This window comes from Callorhinus ursinus, unplaced genomic scaffold (genome assembly GCF_003265705.2).
Source record: "Callorhinus ursinus isolate GAN/ISIS: 27379988/994484 unplaced genomic scaffold, GSC_fseal_2.0 scaffold22, whole genome shotgun sequence".
Taxonomy (NCBI): Eukaryota; Metazoa; Chordata; class Mammalia; order Carnivora; family Otariidae; genus Callorhinus; species Callorhinus ursinus.
In genome coordinates this window covers 1893759-1910442 of record NW_027397084.1, presented here as the reverse complement: position 1 = coordinate 1910442, position 16684 = coordinate 1893759, and the positions used below count along the sequence as shown (strand labels likewise).

Genomic DNA, 16684 nt, shown 5'->3' with positions numbered 1-16684 from the left:
CCCTCGTCTCATTTCTTTTCTCTGCAACTGAGGGGGCGGAAATGAATGACCTCCAAGGTCTTCTTCAATTCTGACTTCGGGAATTGGGGAGAGCACTTCCGGTGGGAGGAGGGAGGGCGAAAAGGAAGAGGAAAAGGCGGCGCGGAGGAGGAGGTGCCGCGCGTCGCCGAGGTGGCACCGGCGACTCCGCCCCGGCGCTCTCCCAGGGTCCCCAGCTTTCCGCTGGGCCCGGCGGAAACGAGCCGCCGCTCCGGGCCGGTGACGGAGCTCCCGGAGCTGGGCGGGCGGCGCCGCTGGCTGGGCCCGGTCCCACCCCGCCCCGGCCCGCCCCGGCGGCCTTGTGCGCGCGGGCGGTGACAGTGGCCGCCCCGAGGTGTTCGGTCCCTGCGTGCCACGCCCCCTGCCCGCCCGCCTGTCCTTCGGAGGCACGCCCCCTCCCGCCTCTCCGCTTCGACCCCCTCAGGGGCCCAGGCGGGGCCCAAATCTCCGCCAGCATCGCCGCCATCGTCTGCGCCGCGTCCCTAGCTCAGCGAAGGACAGGCCTCGCGCCGGGACCCCCATCGACTTCTGAGGTGGCCAGAGCCCCGCCGCGGCCCCTGCCCCTACCCTGGGTTTTCCTCCACACACTCGCCCACCGGCCGCGACACCCCCCCCCCCCCCCGTTCCCCAGTGCCCTGGGCTTCCCTTCCCTGTCCCCCGCGCCCCTCCCCCCCCCCCCCCCCCCCCCCCCCCGCACCCCACACACACCCCTCCTGGTGTCCTGTATCTCCTTCTCAGGGCTGCTGCCTGTCCCAGGGCCTTGGGATTCACTTGTAACTCCAAGGCTGCCCTGCCCCCACTGTCCCCTTCCCGTTGCTCCAAACCAACCCACTCCAGGCTGCCGGGCCTCGGACCCTCCTTTCAACCAAACTTTGTGTTCTTAGAACAAACACCCCAGTGTTCCCCTGCTGAGGCCTGGCCCCACCCAGGCTGCAGCAGGCAACTCCTGGGCCCTGCTTTACCCCAGTCAACGGGACAGCTGTTACCACATTTGCTTCCCCAACTCCTGGATGTCCTTGATTTTCATTTTAGCTTGCCTGTTCTCTTCTGCTTGTGTGTCTCAGGTGCCGGCATGGTAGGGGAGCTCCGCTACAGGGAATTCAGAGTGCCCCTGGGGCCGGGCTTGCACGCCTATCCAGATGAGCTGATCCGCCAGCGGGTGGGCCACGATGGGCATCCTGAGTACCAGATCCGCTGGCTCGTCCTCCGGCGCGGGGAAGACGGGGAAGGGGGCTCTAGCCAAGTGGACTGCAAGGCTGAGCACATCCTGCTGTGGATGTCCAACGACGAGATCTACGCCAACTGCCACAAGATGCTGGACGAGGACGGACAGGTCATCGGGCCCTCGCAGGAGATTGCAGGGGACGCTGGGGCCCTGGACAAATCCGTGCTGGGGGAAATGGAAACCGATGTGAAGTCTTTGATTCAGAGGGCCCTCCGGCAGCTGGAGGAGTGTGCGGGCACCATCCCTCCTGCCCCTCTGCTTCACACGGTCCACGTACTCAGCGCCTACGCCAGCATCGAGCCCCTGACTGGGGTGTTCAAAGACCCAAGGGTCCTGGACCTGCTCATGCACATGTTGAGTAGTCCTGATTATCAGATCCGCTGGAGCGCGGGCCGGATGATCCAAGCCCTGGCCTCCCATGATGCTGGTGAGGAACGGTGTGGGGCCAAAGGAAGGGGAAGCTAGGTCAGCCCGGGGCCTCACAGGACACTGTGGCAGGAGCCTCTGCCTCATCAGTGCCTGAATGATTCTGTTGCCCTTCTCTTTGAGGTGGAAGAAAAGGAGGTAGGAAGGTAGGTGGGGACATCTCTGTAGGAAGAGGAAGGCTGGCTCAGTCAGGAGAGCATGCAACTCTTCATCCCAGGGGTCGTGAGTTCAAGCCCCATGTTGGGCATAGAGTTTACTTAAAAAATAATAAGAGAGAGAGGAAGGGCTGAATCCTCAAGAACCTCATGTTAATTGGATCTCTATGCAAAGGAAGAGTTAAGATATTAGACTATTGCAGGATATATATGTATACGAAATACATATATAGAAAAGATAGTAAGTTGTTGCTTTTGAAGCAAATCAGCAAATCATGTCATCCCTAATGCGTGGTGACAAAGGGATTGGACTGAGAGGGTAGAGGGTCTAGGAGGGATGCCTGGGAAGGGCATGTGAGGGAGCCATTACTGACTGGGGTGTGGGTTTTAGGGACACGGACCCAGATCCTTCTCTCGCTGAGCCAGCAAGAGGCCATTGAGAAACACCTGGATTTTGACAGCCGCTGTGCTCTGCTAGCCCTGTTTGCACAGGCCACACTCTCTGAACACCCCATGTCTTTCGAGGGCATTCAGCTGCCACAGGTATTCTGTGGGGGGGTATGGGGGGCGGGGGCTCTAAACAAGATCTAGGGACCAGGACTTTGTACCCGTCCTTAAAGGGTGGAGTGGAAAGATGAGCTAAAGCTGGAACAAGGTGGATATAGGCCCAAGGTTGCATCCCACAGGTCCCAGGAAGGCTGCTCTTCTCCCTGGTGAAGCGCTATTTGCATGTCACTTCCCTTCTGGACCAGCTGAATGACAGCGCTGCAGAACCAGGAGCCCAGAACAACTCTGCTCCTGAGGAGTTGAGTGGGGAAAGGGATCGACTGGAGCTGGAGTTCAGCATGGCCATGGGCACCCTGATCTCAGAGCTGGTGCAAGCCATGCGCTGGGACTGGGCCTCAAGCAGACAGGGGCCCTCGGCACGGTCCTCCTGCTCCATCTTCCAGCCCCAGCTGGCAGAGGCCAACCCGGGGCTGCCTCCCACCCGGGCCCAGCCCTCCATTAGGAGGTCAAGGAGGTTCCGCCCTCGCTCTGAGTTTGCAAGTGGCAACACTTATGCCTTGTACGTGCGAGAGACGCTGCAGGCCGGGATGCGAGTGCGCATGCTGGAGGACTACGAGGAGGTCAGTGCTGGGGACGAGGGCGAGTTCCGTCAGAGCAACAGTGGCGTGCCCCCCGTGCAGGTGAGCGAGGGCGTGTGGGGGACGCTGGTGGGGATCTAGCTGGGGGAGCATAACTGGGGCTGCTGTGCAGGGGGCTCTGGCAGGCCACCCCAGGAGAAAACCTGGGGATTGGAATGGTTAAAGGGGGTCAGCAGGTAAGAGGGGTCCATTTGGAGGGCCGAGAAAATCAGGGCTGGGGAGGCCATGAGTTCAGGAAGAAACAGATACAGCAAGACTGTCCCAAAGGTCGGGGTCAGGGAGAGAGTAGCTGAGGTCAGGAGGAAGTGGGGGGGGGCGGCGGCATAAGCCATCAAGGATGGGGGGAGGAGAAGCAGAGCCTATTCCCATAGGAGAAGGCAGCCTTTGTGGGTATGTTCGTGTTCTCCATAGGCCAGCATTGTATTGTTTGGAGGTTGTTCCAAACCTGGCCGGGTGGTCAGCCAGAGAGCTGTATGTTCTCATCATTGGGCCACCACCAGCCGTTAAGTGAGCCATCGCTTTCCTTTCCCTCTCTTTTTTCCCCATATCCTCCAGGTGTTGTGGGAGTCGACAGGCCGCACCTACTGGGTACACTGGCACATGCTGGAAATTCTGGGCTTTGAGGAAGACATTGAGGATGTGGTTGAGGCTGATGAGTACCACGGGGCAGCGGTCAGTGGAGCCCTGGGTGTAGGTGAGCCCGGAGAGGAAGCAGGGTCCGCGCTGAGTACAGGAGCAGTGGTCTGGCCCGGCAGGCAATGACATCTTCGGGCCCTCTGACCTGTTTCCACAGCTCTGCCCACCTGGCGGTGGAAGCCCATGACAGAGCTCTATGCAGTGCCCTATGTTCTGCCTGAGGATGAGGATGCTGAAGAGAGTGAACACCTGTCCCAGGCGGAGTGGTGGGAGCTCCTCTTCTTCATCAAGAAGCTCGATGGCCCCGACCATCAGGAGGTTCTCCAGATCCTCCAGGAGAACCTGGATGGGGAGGTAGAGCCAGCCTGGAGACACCCAGAAGTCGGAGGGCTCACGGCAAGGGCTGGACTGATACAGCATTTGGGAGGCTTAGGATGGGGAGTGGAGGTCCACAGTGTAAGGGGCTGCAGGGGAGGGATCTAGAATGTTCAGAGGCATTGGCAAGCTGTGTGGGAGGAGGCAGCTGCCAGCCAGGAGAGCTTCAGGATGGAGAAGGCCTGTGCGGAGATCCGCACCACTACCAAGTGGCCCCTGGAGCCTTCTGTGCTGGCAGGGCTACCCACAGTGAGACCTTCTCCCCAACGACAGGTTCTGGATGACGAGATCCTAGCTGAGCTGGCCGTGCCCATAGAGTTGGCCCAGGACCTGCTGCTGGCTCTGCCACAGCGACTCGATGACAGCGCTCTCAGGGACCTGCTCAACTGCCGTGTCTACAGGAAATATGGGCCCGAGGCCCTGGCGAGGCAGCGAGCTTACCCAACCCTGCTGGAAGCCCAGGCCCAGCCTCAGGAATCAGCAGGTGCAACCAGAGTGGAAGGTGGGGCGCTAGACAGACTTTGCAGCAGCTCTGTAGGCTGGCCTCCAGGAGGGCTTCAGCCCAGGAGAGGTGTCTGTGCCAATTTTGGTGCCCTCCTGTCTGGAAGAGTTGGCACCCAAGGAGGAAAATGAAGCGTAGAGCGGCTCCCTCCAGTGAGCAGGAGAGGATGGAAAGTCAGAACATTGAAAGAGATCTGAAGCCTCATAAAGCCTCCACGTTGAACTTTTTCTGTTGTAGAGAAAGCCAAAGTATTGCATGCTTTTTTTTTTTAAGATTTTATTTATTTGAGAGAAAGAATGAGAGAGAGAGTACTTGAGAGGGGGGAGGGTCAGAGGGAGAAGCCGACTCCCTGCCGAGCAGGGAGCCCGACGCGGGACTTGATCCCGGGACTCCAGGATCGTGACCTGAGCCGAAGGCAGTCGCTTAACCAACTGAGCCACCCAGGTGCCCTGCGTGCTTTTAGATACAGGGAAATGCTCTGTTATTTGAAGACGGGAGGCTCCTTTGCTATTTTAAGAATATAAAACACAAGATTTGTCACAGAGCAGTCTTATAAATACATTAAGAGATGCCCTAAGATCCCCAAGCTAATTTTTAGGGGGACCTCCCCCCCAAAAAAAACATTTTTAGGAGAAATTAGGAGCTATAATTGTGTCTATCTTTTTCTGATCTTAACCTCACCGACCACGGCCAACTCTTGTGACGTCCACCTTCCTGTAGGAAAAGAACCCCCAACTCAGTATCCCGACACTCCTCTGCGGCGACTGATGGAGGGCTGCGGTCCGCCTGGGAGAACCTTCCTGGACCTGGAGCGAGCCCTCAGCTCAGGGCGGCCCCAGGAGACAGAGATCAGGCCGTTCCTGCTCCAGCTGCAGCGGCAGCCCCAGCCCTTCCTTACCCTGATGCGGAGCCTGGCCAGCCCGGCGGCCAACAAACCCCTGCACCTGACCGTTCTGAGGTGAGGGGGTGGGGCGGGGCATGGGGCCAAGGGGTCTCTGAGGCTAGCTGCACATCTCTCTCCTCCTGCCTCCCCACCCCCACTCCCCAGAATCCTGATGCAGCTGGTGGACTTCCCCGAGGCACTGCTTCTCCCCTGGCACGAGGCCATGGACGCCTGCATGGCCTGCCTGCGGTCACCAGACACTGACCGAGAGGTACCCCCACCCTGCTCTGCGGAGATGCTGCTGGAGGGAGAGGCCGCAAGGCAGCCTCTGATGAGGCAGGCCCCCTGGGCGAGGCTCTGGAGGGCACAATGGAGCCTCTGTGCTCCTGGTTTGGGATTTGTTTTTAAAATCGAATTTTTTTTTTTTTCAAATAGGTAACACATTCATACAGTTACAAATCAAAATGGTAGAACAAGGTCTACACTGAGAATTCTCACTTCCACTGTTCTCACTTCCATCTAATTTTCCCAGTGCCTCTCCCCAAGTCCCTTATTGGTTACCACTCGTATTAATTAATGTGTCCTTCCTGTGGGCCTTATGCAAATATAAATAAGCCCAAGCATATGATCTTATTTGCCATTTCCTTTCTTACACAAAAGGTTATGGCTATATTACATGAGAAGCTTCAGTAGCTCCTGTTTGGCTGGGCCTGTTGGGGGACGGGGGGGATGCAAGAGGCAGAGGGGACATCATATCTCAGGGTCCCCCGCCACAGAGAGGTCCTGGGCTTGGAAGGCCTGGTAGGGTGTGTCTGCAGTGCACACCTTTGGCGGTTACCCAGATTTTCATTTCACAGGTAGACTCACTGAGCGTCCCTCTCCGCCCCCCCCCCCGCCACCAGGTGTCTGTGCTTGGGGCCTGAGCATCTCAAAATGCAGCCCCACAGCTGGTTCTTGGGACATGGCCTAAGAAGGAACCACCTGGGAAGCTCTCTGCACCTATTGCCAACATAATCAGTCGTCAAGCACCCCAGGATGGCAGAGCATCTCTTAGCTTTTCCGTGTCTGTTTGCCTTGGGTTCTCCAACTCCACCCAGCCCTTGTTCCTCTTGTCCATTTCCTGTGGTAGCCCCAGCACCTATATACCACAGTGGGTGCATAGTAAATACTCCAGAAGATTCCCTGTGGCCCGGGCCTCATCCCCTGTATTGACCAGCGCTGTCCCCACTTCAGGTGCTCCAGGAGCTGATTTTTTTCCTGCACCGTCTAGCCTCCGTGAGCAGGGACTATGCCGTGGTGCTGAATCAGCTCGGAGCCCGAGATGCCATCTCCAAGGCCCTGGAAAAGCACCTGGGAAAACTGGAGCTGGCTCAGGAGCTGCGGGACATGGTGTTCAAGTGTGAGAAGCATGCCCACCTCTACCGGAAACTCACCACCAACATCCTGGGAGGCTGTATCCAGGTCAGGAGGGAGGGCAGGGTTCGCCTCTGGGTAAGACCATGAGCCCTGAGCAGTGGTGGGGGAAGAGGCTGTATCCCTGCAGCTGGGAAAGGCAGGAGAGTCCAGTGAACCCAAGGGCATTTGTTCTCTGCACCTCTTTCCCCACCGGGTCCTGCCGCGCCAGGGTTCTGGAGGAAGTCCCGTTGCTGCTGGGTCTTTCTTCCATACGTGTTTGCATGTGCTCTCCACGTGTGCTCCTCCCTCCTCCCTCCTCCCCGCGCCCTTCTCTCTGATGTTCCGACTGCAGATGGTGCTGGGCCAGATCGAAGACCACAGACGGACCCACCGACCCATCAACATCCCCTTCTTTGACGTGTTCCTCAGATATCTGTGCCAGGGTCTGTGCCTGTCCCCGCCTTATGCCACACCCCTACACCTGTGTCCGTTTTCCCTCCACACCTACCGGGCTGTGACGGCCGCCCCTCCCCCCTGCCCCCAGGCTCCAGTGTGGAAGTGAAGGAGGACAAGTGCTGGGAGAAGGTGGAGGTGTCCTCCAACCCGCACCGGGCCAGCAAGCTGACGGACCGCAACCCCAAGACCTACTGGGAGTCCAGCGGCAGCACCGGCTCCCACTACATCACCTTGCACATGCGCCAGGGCGTCCTCATCAGGTAACGTGCCCCACAACATACGCACTTTGTCGTGACTTCCTTGTGTTTGTCTTGGGGGAAGCACCACGGGGCCCCCCTCAAGCCCACACGTGACCAGAGTCCCCTTGGCTGTGTCTACAAGGACACAACTCGTTCCGGTCCTGATGGTTTCCTCATCCCTGCTCCCAGGCAGCTAACTCTGCTGGTGGCTGGTGAAGACTCGAGCTACATGCCGGCCAGGGTGGTGGTGTTTGGGGGCGACAGTGCCAGCTCTCTTAACACACAACTCAACTCGGTAGGGATCTGCATGCCATTAGATCAGCCTTCACAGGGCCCGCCCTCCTGCCCAGACTCCTGAACACACCTAAGTTCTTCCCCGTCTGGAGCCCCCTAGAAAGTAGAGTCCTTTCTCCCTGTGCCGTTGTGACGGCATCAGGCCCCAAGAGTGAGGGTGGCATTGGGACTCCTTGTTCAGGACCCCACACCCGCCTGGGCTGAGGGAAGGAGGGAACAGGAGCAGGTGTGGGTGCTGCCAGCACTGCCATCCACACACAGGGAGCTGACAACAGCCCCCTCTGCCCCGCACCAGGTCAATGTGATGCCCTCCGCCAGCCGGGTGATCCTCCTGGAGAACCTGAACCGCTTCTGGCCCATCATCCAGATCCGCATAAAGCGCTGCCAGCAGGTTTGCCGGGGGCCTGGGGTGTGGTCTGGGGGTATGGAGCTCTGGGTTCTGTAACTGTTGCAGATCTTGAGTCAGGGCTCTAGCCCGGGGCAAGGGCAACTCCAGGAGTAAGACACAAAGGTGTGCCTGACCCCAGCGCACCCTGAGGGGAACATGGAGCAGGTGAAGACAGGCCTGCATCCCTTGCAGGGTGGCATCGACACACGCATCCGGGGGTTGGAGGTCCTGGGCCCCAAGCCCACCTTCTGGCCGGTGTTTCGGGAGCAGCTGTGCCGTCACACACGCCTCTTCTACATGGTGCGGGCACAGGCCTGGAGCCAGGACATAGCGGAGGACCGCCGGAGCCTCCTGCACCTGAGTTCCAGGTGTGTGCAAGCATGTGCGTGTGGCTCTGTGTGTGTGAAAGGGAAGAGTAGTACCCTCGGTAGGGTTCGATGGAGGGTTAACATGCTTGGAGAGGCGGCTGGGTGTTCTACAGTTTGGGGAAGGAAAGAAAGAATGGAGAGAAGAGATTTCTCTGGTGGGCTGGGGGTGGGAGGTGCCAGTTAACGCAGGGGAGCTTCGAAGTACTGGGTAGAGATTGGGTCTGGTTGGTAGGGGCTAGCCAGGCCGTCTTAGGCTGGGCAGATGCTGGGGTAATTCGAGCCCCTGATACCTGCCTCCCCCAGACTCAACGGGGCTCTGCGCCAGGAGCAGAATTTTGCTGATCGCTTCCTCCCTGATGACGAGGCCGCCCAAGCACTGGGCAAGACCTGCTGGGAGGCCCTGGTCAGCCCCCTGGTGCAGAACATCACCTCCCCCGGTAACGGTCCTGACCCTTGGCCCCACTAACGAGCCCCTTCTTGCTCTGCCGTAGAGCCATCTGCATTATGTTCTTGGCCCATTTGGTACCTGCAGTGGTTTGGTACCCCAGTGCCCCTCTTCTCCCAGCCCAGGGGCCATCTCCTTTCCCATGTCTCCCAGGTGCCAGATGACACCATAAAGGGGGCCTTGCTAGCTGCCCCCACCCCCACCACCCAGTACCTTCTGTCCGAGCCCTCATTCTCGGTGCTTCTGTCCAGTCCAGCCTCTCCTACTGCCCTGGAGACACGCCCTGCCTTGGCTTGTTTTTCCCCACCTCCAGATGAGGATGGCATCAGCCCCCTGGGCTGGCTGTTGGACCAGTACCTGGAGTGTCGGGAGGCGGCCCACAACCCCCAGAGCCGCGCGGCTGCTTTCTCTTCCCGGGTGCGCCGCCTCACCCACCTGCTAGTGCACGTGGAGCCCTGCGAGGCGCCCCCTTCAGCAATGGCCGCTCCCCGGCCCAGTGAGTACCTGCAGTTCCGGTGGGAGGTCGGTGAGAAGCGTTTCTCTGTGGACCCCCACTCGCACCCTACTGCCTTCTGTCCCTCCTCACACTTTCCCTCCCCACCCAGCTGTTCATCTTCCCGGTTTGTGTCACCCCCACCCAGGAGCATCACGGCGGGGAGGGGGCGGGCAGCACGTCAGGAAAGGCCCCAGGGCTCACCCTGGTCTGGGGACCCCCAAGCTAAGGGGCTGCCCCTGCCTCCGCCCCTTCCCCTGTCTCCACAGAGGGCAGAAACCGCAGCCACGACTGGAGCTCCCTGGCCACCCGGGGGCTTCCCAGCAGCATCGTGAGAAACCTGACCCGCTGTTGGCGGGCGGTGGTGGAGGAGCAGGTGGGCAGGAGCAGGTGCCGGGGAGGGGAGGGCGGACGGCGGCCTGCTGGGCCGTGCCCTCACGCCGCAGCCACCTCCCTCCAGGTGAACAGCTTCCTGACCTCACGCTGGCGGGATGACGACTTCGTGCCCCGCTACTGCGAACACTTTCACAGCCTGCAGAAGTCGAGCTCCGAGCTATTCGGGCCCAGGGCAGCCTTCTTGCTGGCGCTGCACAACGGCTGTGCTGGCGGCCTGCTGAAGCTCCCATTCCTCAAAGCTGCCCATGTGAGCCTCCCGCCTTGCCTCTGCCCCGGGCCCCTCCCTGAAATCACTCTGTGCCCCCCTCCTCACAACGGCCTCCCTCTGTGCCCATTCAGCAAGGACCGGGGTTTGCATAGAACCATGTGTTTGAAAACTCAAACACCAAAGACACAGATAGTGGCCTGCAACGTGCTCTTCTAATATTATCTTGACATGCTTGCTGTTTCTATTTGTGTGCACGGTTTAACATTTTACCCACAAGTAGCCAAAACGCTTTATGCTCCTGTCTTTGGACCGTTATATATACATATTTTTAAGATTTTGTTTATTTGAGATAGAGATAGTGCATGAGTGGGGGGCGGGCAGAGGGAGAGGGAGAAGCAGGCTTCCCACCGAGCAGGGAGCCCGATGCGGGGCTCGATCCCAGGACCCCGGGATCATGACCTGAGCTGAAGGCAGATGCTTAACGACTGAGCCACCCAGGCGCCCTTGACTGTTACGTTAAAAGCCTTTTTCAGTGTTGCTTTGTCCGTATTTTTTATTTTTGTATGAATTCCATCTAATGGGTGTACTAGAATTTACTCCACCATTCCCAGCATTCCGTAGATGTGTAATAAGCACTTCAAATGTGTCCGGCACTGTGATAAGAGCTGAAGATAGACAAAGTCCCTCTCCTCAAAGTTTGCAGTCTTCCTGGGAAGGCGCACGGTTGGGCAGGTGATAAAGTGAGCCAGGCTAAGCGCGGCAGGGGGCTGAACAGCGGCTGCTCGAGTTGCTTCCGGTCCTTCTGTCTGATCAGTGACACTGCAGTGGGACCATCTCTGTGCGCATAAATCATTTCCTCATATTAAATTATTGTGATTAATTTTTAGAAACGTTCAGTGTGAAAAAAACACCTCCTGGGGCTCCTGGGAGGCTCAGTCGTTAAGCGTTTGCCTTCGGCTCAGGTCATCGTCCCAGGGTCCTGGGATCAAGCCCCGCATTGGGCTCCCTGCTCCACAGGAAGCCTGCTTCTCCCTCTCCCACTGCCCCTGCTTGTGTTCCTGCTCTCGCTGTGTCTCTCTCTGTCAAATAAGTAAATAAAATCTCTAAAAAAACCCACCTCCTAATTGTTAACTTGCACAACTGTTGACAGGTTTATAAAAGTTTTTTATTTTTATTGTTATGTTAATCACCATACATTACATCATTAGTTTTTGATGTAGTGTTCCATGATTCATTGTGCACAACACCCAGTGCTCCACACAGAACGTGCCCTCCTTAATACCCATCACCGGGCTAACCCATCCCCCCACCCTCCTCTAGAACCCTCAGTTTGTTTCTCAGAGTCCATCGTCTCTCATGGGTCGTCTCCCCCTCTGACTTACTCCCCTTCATTCTTCCCCTCCTGCTATCTTCTTTTTCTTTTTTATAAAAGTGTTTTGTAAAAGTGTCGCCCACCTTGGGAAGCAGCTCGGCTGTTCTGTCCACTTGCGCAGACCTTCCTCTCTGCCCCCGCCCGCCTCCTCCAGCCGCCTGTGCATGGTTTCCCTGTGCCCTTCTCCGTGTGCAGGTGAGTGAGCAGTTTGCCCGGCACATCGACCAGCGGATCCAGGGCAGCCGGATCGGTGGAGCCCGGGGGATGGAGATGCTGGTGCAGCTGCAGCGGTGCCTGGAGACAGTCCTCATCTTCTCCGGCCTGGAGATAGCCACCACCTTTGAGCATTACTACCAGTGAGTGCGGATCTGGGGGGGGGTGGCACGGATGGCAGGGGCTGGGGCAGGGCTGGCACCAGCTCGCAGGCCCAGGGAGTCCAGACTTTGGGCAGTGTGGGGGGGCGGCGGGGGGCCGGGCCGAGCTGCCGCCACACTGAGGCTCGGCCCTGTTCTGCGTGTGCTGCAGGCACTACATGGCAGACCGTCTCCTGGGCGTGGGCTCGAGCTGGCTGGAGGGGGCTGTGCTGGAGCAGATCGGGCCCTGCTTCCCCAACCGCCTCCCCCAGCAGATGCTGCGCAGCCTGAGCACCTCCGAGGAGCTGCAACGCCAGTTTCACGTCTACCAGCTCCAGCAGCTCGATCAGGAACTCCTGAAGCTGGACGACACCGAGAAGAAGATGCAGGTGGGCGTGGGCGCCAGCCAAGGGAGGGTGGGAAGGGAGGGAGGCAAGGAGTAGACCGGAGGAGGCCCAGCGGCTGGCGGGCACCCCGTGTTTCTTCCTCAGGGGGGCCCCGAGGCCAGTGACAAGGAGCACGAGGAGGAGAAGGCAGAGGAAGCAGAGGGAGCTGGGGCAGCAGTGGCCGCAGACGTGGCGGGGGAGGACGAGGAGGAGGAAGATGAGGATCTCTACTACGAGGGGGCCATGCCCGAAGTGGCCGTGCTCGTCCTGTCCCCACGCTGCTGGCCCACTGCCTCCATCCGCCACACGCTGAACCCCCGAACCTGCCTGCCCTCCTACCTCAGGGGCACCTTGAACCGCTACTCCAACTTCTACAGCAAGAGTGAGGAGCCCGGAAGAGGAGGCATTCGGGGAGGGAGCCTGCGGGTGGGGGTGGGCCCTGGGGTGAGAGCCTCAGTGGAGTGGATTTGAGAAGAAAAGAGCTTATGTTTGGGGTGAGGGCTGGGGCTATCAAGCACCAGGTCCCCAGACTGTTGCCTTTTCTGTCCTGAAAACAAACACAGGACTCTCTTTAGGGAGTGGGAGGTGGAGAGGATGGAGGCAGGGGCACCTGAGGCCACCAGGAAGGACTTGCCCACAGTGGCAGGGGTCTGGCTCCTGGTCAGTCGTCGTCCCCTGAGCTTCCCACTGGGGGCTGATCCTGGGCTGGGAAGCAACATAGGGGGAAGAGACTCAGACCCTGCCCTCGGGGGGGTGGTTGGGGGGCTCCGACACTAACCAGGGAGACCTCATTCCCTCTTTCATCGTGAATAGTCCAGTTTGGTGAGAGCCCCAGGCCTTCCTCACTTGATGGTTTTGTCTCCCTAGGAAAAAAAAGGGGGGGGGGACTTCTGGAAGGCACTGATCAGAGCCCCCTGGCACAAGGCGAGGCACAGGGTGGGCTGCCAGACACCTGAGGCTTACCCAAGAGGCAGGCACGGCGAAGGCTGAGCTCTGGAAGTTCAGACCAGGAAGCACAGGATCCATAAACACTGGGGTGCACGCTCAGCAGAGATTAGCAGGGGCAGGGCTCAACCAACAGTCCTCCCTCACCAGCCCTGACCCCTTTCTCTCCCTGACCCATCTCAGGTCAGAGCTACCCGGCCCTGGACATGGGACCCCATCGGCGGCTGCAGTGGACGTGGCTGGGCCGGGCTGAGCTGCAGTTTGGGGACCAGACCCTGCATGTGTCCACCGTGCAGATGTGGTTGCTGCTGTATCTCAACGAGCTGAAGGTGGCCCAGCCCAGCTAGGCAGCCCTGCTCTCTGTACCTTGTCCCCCACCCCTCTTCCCTAAACCTCAACTCCCTATCTTCCCTCCTTCTCCCTTTTCTGCTCCACTCTTTGGGGAAGCCCTGAGTATTTCCTTCGTCTTCTCTAAGGCTGTCTCCGTGGAGAGCCTGCTGGCGCTCTCCGGGCTCTCTCCAGACATGCTCGATCAGGCGATTGGGCCTCTTACCTCTTCGAGAGGCCCCCTGGACCTTCAGGAGCAAAAGGGTATCCCAGGAGGTATGTACTTGGGGAGAGGGGCCTCTGCTCTCAGCCTCCTCGTGGGCCCCCCACTGGTGACTAGCGCTTATTTCAGGGGTGCTCAAGATTCGAGATGCCAGCGAGGAGCCCAGACCAAGGAGGGGCAACGTGTGGCTTATCCCACCTCAGACGTACCTGAAGGCTGAGGATGAAGAGGGTCGGAACCTGGAGAAGAGACGGAACCTTCTGAACTGCCTCATTGTCCGCATGCTCAAGGCACACGGGGACGAGGGGCTGCACATCGACCAACTTGTCTGTCGGGTAGGTGGGGGTGGGTGGGGGGGAGGGCGCTTCAGGGTCGGAGGCAGCCCACAGGAGGAGGCCTGTCCACCTTGGAAGCATCTGGTTCACCGTGGAGCCTGTAGGTGGATGAGGGGGGAGGCTGGGGCACGCCTAAAGGCCTTAGAGCTCACTGGCTGGGAGCCTGTGCCCGGAGTGGGAGCTCAAGGTGGAGTCAGCTGGGCATCTCCCACCTGCTGTGTTCCCTTCCCTCTCCTTCCCAGGTCCTGGACGCTTGGCAGAAGGGCCCATGTCCTCCCAGGGGTTTGGTCAGCAGCCTCGGTAGGGGGTCTGCCTGCAGCAGTACCGACGTCCTCTCCTGTATCCTGCACCTCCTGGGCCAGGGCACCGTGAGGCGCCATGATGACCGGCCCCACACACTGTCCTATGCGGTCCCCGTGACGGTGATGGAGCCTCACACCGAGTCCCTGAACCCAGGCTCTTCAGGCCCCAACCCACCCCTCACCTTCCATACCCTGCAGATCCGCTCTCGGGGCGTGCCCTACGCCTCCTGCAGCGGCACCCAGAGCTTCTCTACCTTCCGGTAGCCCTGGAGATGGGACCAGTGCTTTCTACGGAAATAAAATGCAGGAGTTTGATTACGTGGCCTGTGTGGTGAGTGCTAAGGCTCTGACGGGGCAGTGGAGACTTTCTGGCTGGAGAGAGGAGCCCTCTGGCTCTGAGGCCACGTCATCCCATGCCGGGAGTCACTGGCTAGGGTGAAGTTGGCAGCCCCCGGGGAGAGCGGTGGAGGGAGTCAGGTGTGGGTGGGGGGTAAGTAGACAGGGATGGATCTCCAGCCCTTCTCAGAGAGTATGTGGTCAGAAGTGCTTTCACCTGGCAGGCTGGAGACCCAAGTTCCCCTTGCCACACGCTCAGTGGCTTATAACTTGGGCAGATTGTTAAGCAGGGCTCCATCGTTTTCATTTGTGGAATTGGACCAGAGTCCCTGTGGGTTCTGACGAGCACCAGGTATGGGAGCATTTGACGTGCCAGTGAATCCCTCTTTTGGCCACCACACCCAGCAATGAGTGTAATGCACGATAAGATAAAGGACCCTTGTGGCCACTGCAGGCACCCAGGAGCCTGAATATGCGTTCCATCCGAAAGCTTTAGGATCTGGGTTGGAAGCAGACCAAGAAGGAACTGCAGCTTCCTTGAGCCCCTCCTCACTGCCCTCTTTGGGTCCTGTAGAGCTGCTCTTGCCATAGCCAGACCCTCACTAGCACCATAGGCGGGCCACTGTTGGGGAGGCTTGCTCTGTGCTGCTGATTGACTCCCCTAGCCCCGCCCACACCGAGGCAGGGCAGGGCGTGCTAGGGGACCCAGTGCCAGGGGAGGAGCACTGCATCTTGGCACGCGCTATTCCAGGGGTCAGGAAGGAGTGACACAGGCATCCTGAGTCCAAGGTTCTTGCAGCCAAGAGATGACTAGGAGAAGGCTACAGAAGAAAGGTGGGGGAGGAGTGAGGGAGTCACGTGGTGAGAGAGGGCACAGAGGCCAGACAGAGGGAACTGGGTGCTACCCAAGACAGAGATTTGGAATAGAATCTGTAAGGGAAGAAGGCCAGGGCTTGGGAGAGTCAGGACGCCCAGGACAAGACAGCAAAACAGAGGGCAAACAGGGTAGCCACGGAGGGCCCGTGCCTGCTTTGCTTTGCAGTATGGTGCCCCCATGGTGCTGTGGGTGGTTCTCAGAGCAGAACATCTGGTTGGTCCACGCTAGTCCACAACACAGAGACTGGCAGCAGGCCAGGGCAGCACTGGGCCCCAGGGCACACGGGGTTGTTGAAGTTTGTCACTTGGGTACCTCTCCGCCTTTGTGCCAGAGATCATGGCCTAGCTCCTTTATGGGCCCAGGCCATGCCCTTATTGAGCTAGGTCTTAGGAGCCAGAACTTTTTGCCCTTTTCTGGGTTCTCATGCTCTTTCTGAGCCTATCCTTCTCCATCAGAGACCCAGAGAGTCTCCAGGCTCTAGTAGCCAGATCAGAATGCAGCACATGCAGGGGACAGGAGGGGACTTTGCTCCCCTGCTGCCCCCCTGCACTGCTGCTGTGCGCACAGGCTCCCGCATGGGCCGCGGGGCTGTAGGCTCAACCCCTCATTCGTCCTGCTCGTCTCCCTGCCCCTCAGCCTCCCACAGGGTGCCTACCTGCTTATCTGTAATGGATGAGTCTCTTGCAAATTCTTAGGGGAAGAACACACCAGTCTTGGCCCCAGTTCCCTGCATGTTCCTGCCTGCAGTCCAGCCCCTGTGCCCTCAGCACACAATGTAACCCTACCTCCACTCTGGCCTGATTTGTCCAAACGCAGCCACCCAGGTGAGCAGTCCCGACTGCCGGCTCACCAGCACCAGTGAAAACATGAGCCTCCTCCCCTGCCCTCAGGACTTGCCGTCCATCCAGGGCACACGCTTCCTGTCTGACTCGGACAGAAGTTTGCTCCCCTGCCCCCCTTGTGAGACCCTCCTCACAGCCTTGGTTCCTTATATCCCAGACAGCTGGCTGTACACAAAGGATCGCATATTCATTCCACTTACAGGGAATGTTCTAAAATAGACAAATCTAGAGACAAAGTGGTTTAGTGGCTGCCTAAAGCTAGGGAGATTGGGAAGAAATGAGGAGTGTCTGCTAGACACTCGAAAATGTTTGTGATGT

The 16684-nt window shown here is 59.0% G+C and overlaps 1 protein-coding gene across 2 annotated transcripts; it reads left to right on the top strand.

Annotated features, from left to right (window-relative positions):
• Positions 1-160: 160 nt before the first annotated feature.
• Positions 161-14629, top strand: CUL7 (cullin 7). 2 transcript variants are annotated; one of them, XR_012381913.1, is made up of 26 exons: positions 161-572; positions 1104-1691; positions 2237-2388; positions 2532-3032; positions 3546-3684; positions 3784-3980; positions 4275-4503; positions 5224-5461; positions 5552-5657; positions 6620-6847; positions 7134-7224; positions 7326-7497; positions 7666-7771; positions 8066-8161; positions 8351-8526; positions 8830-8963; positions 9285-9467; positions 9734-9840; positions 9925-10107; positions 11636-11796; positions 11966-12182; positions 12285-12561; positions 13308-13453; positions 13601-13727; positions 13878-14009; positions 14252-14389. XR_012381913.1 is itself a non-coding variant. In XM_025890554.2 (26 exons), exons 2-26 carry the CDS (start codon positions 1112-1114, stop codon positions 14573-14575), a joined length of 5076 nt encoding a protein of 1691 aa, XP_025746339.1. In that variant the 5' UTR covers positions 164-572; positions 1104-1111; the 3' UTR covers positions 14576-14629. The 2 variants fall into 2 exon arrangements, 1 of the variants encoding a protein (XP_025746339.1); XM_025890554.2 differs by having other exon boundaries at positions 164-572; positions 13804-14009; positions 14252-14629.
• The last annotated feature ends 2055 nt before the right edge of the window (positions 14630-16684 follow it).

Bases quoted from the DNA above. Each gene is read 5' to 3' on its own strand.
- CUL7 (XM_025890554.2), top strand. From the start codon at position 1,112: ATGGTAGGGGAGCTCCGCTACAGGGAATTCAGAGTGCCCCTGGGGCCG. The intron at 3,033-3,545 runs GTGAGCGAGGGC...CATATCCTCCAG, and splicing joins GTGGCGTGCCCCCCGTGCAG to GTGTTGTGGGAGTCGACAGG. The intron at 3,981-4,274 runs GTAGAGCCAGCC...CCCCAACGACAG, and splicing joins AGGAGAACCTGGATGGGGAG to GTTCTGGATGACGAGATCCT.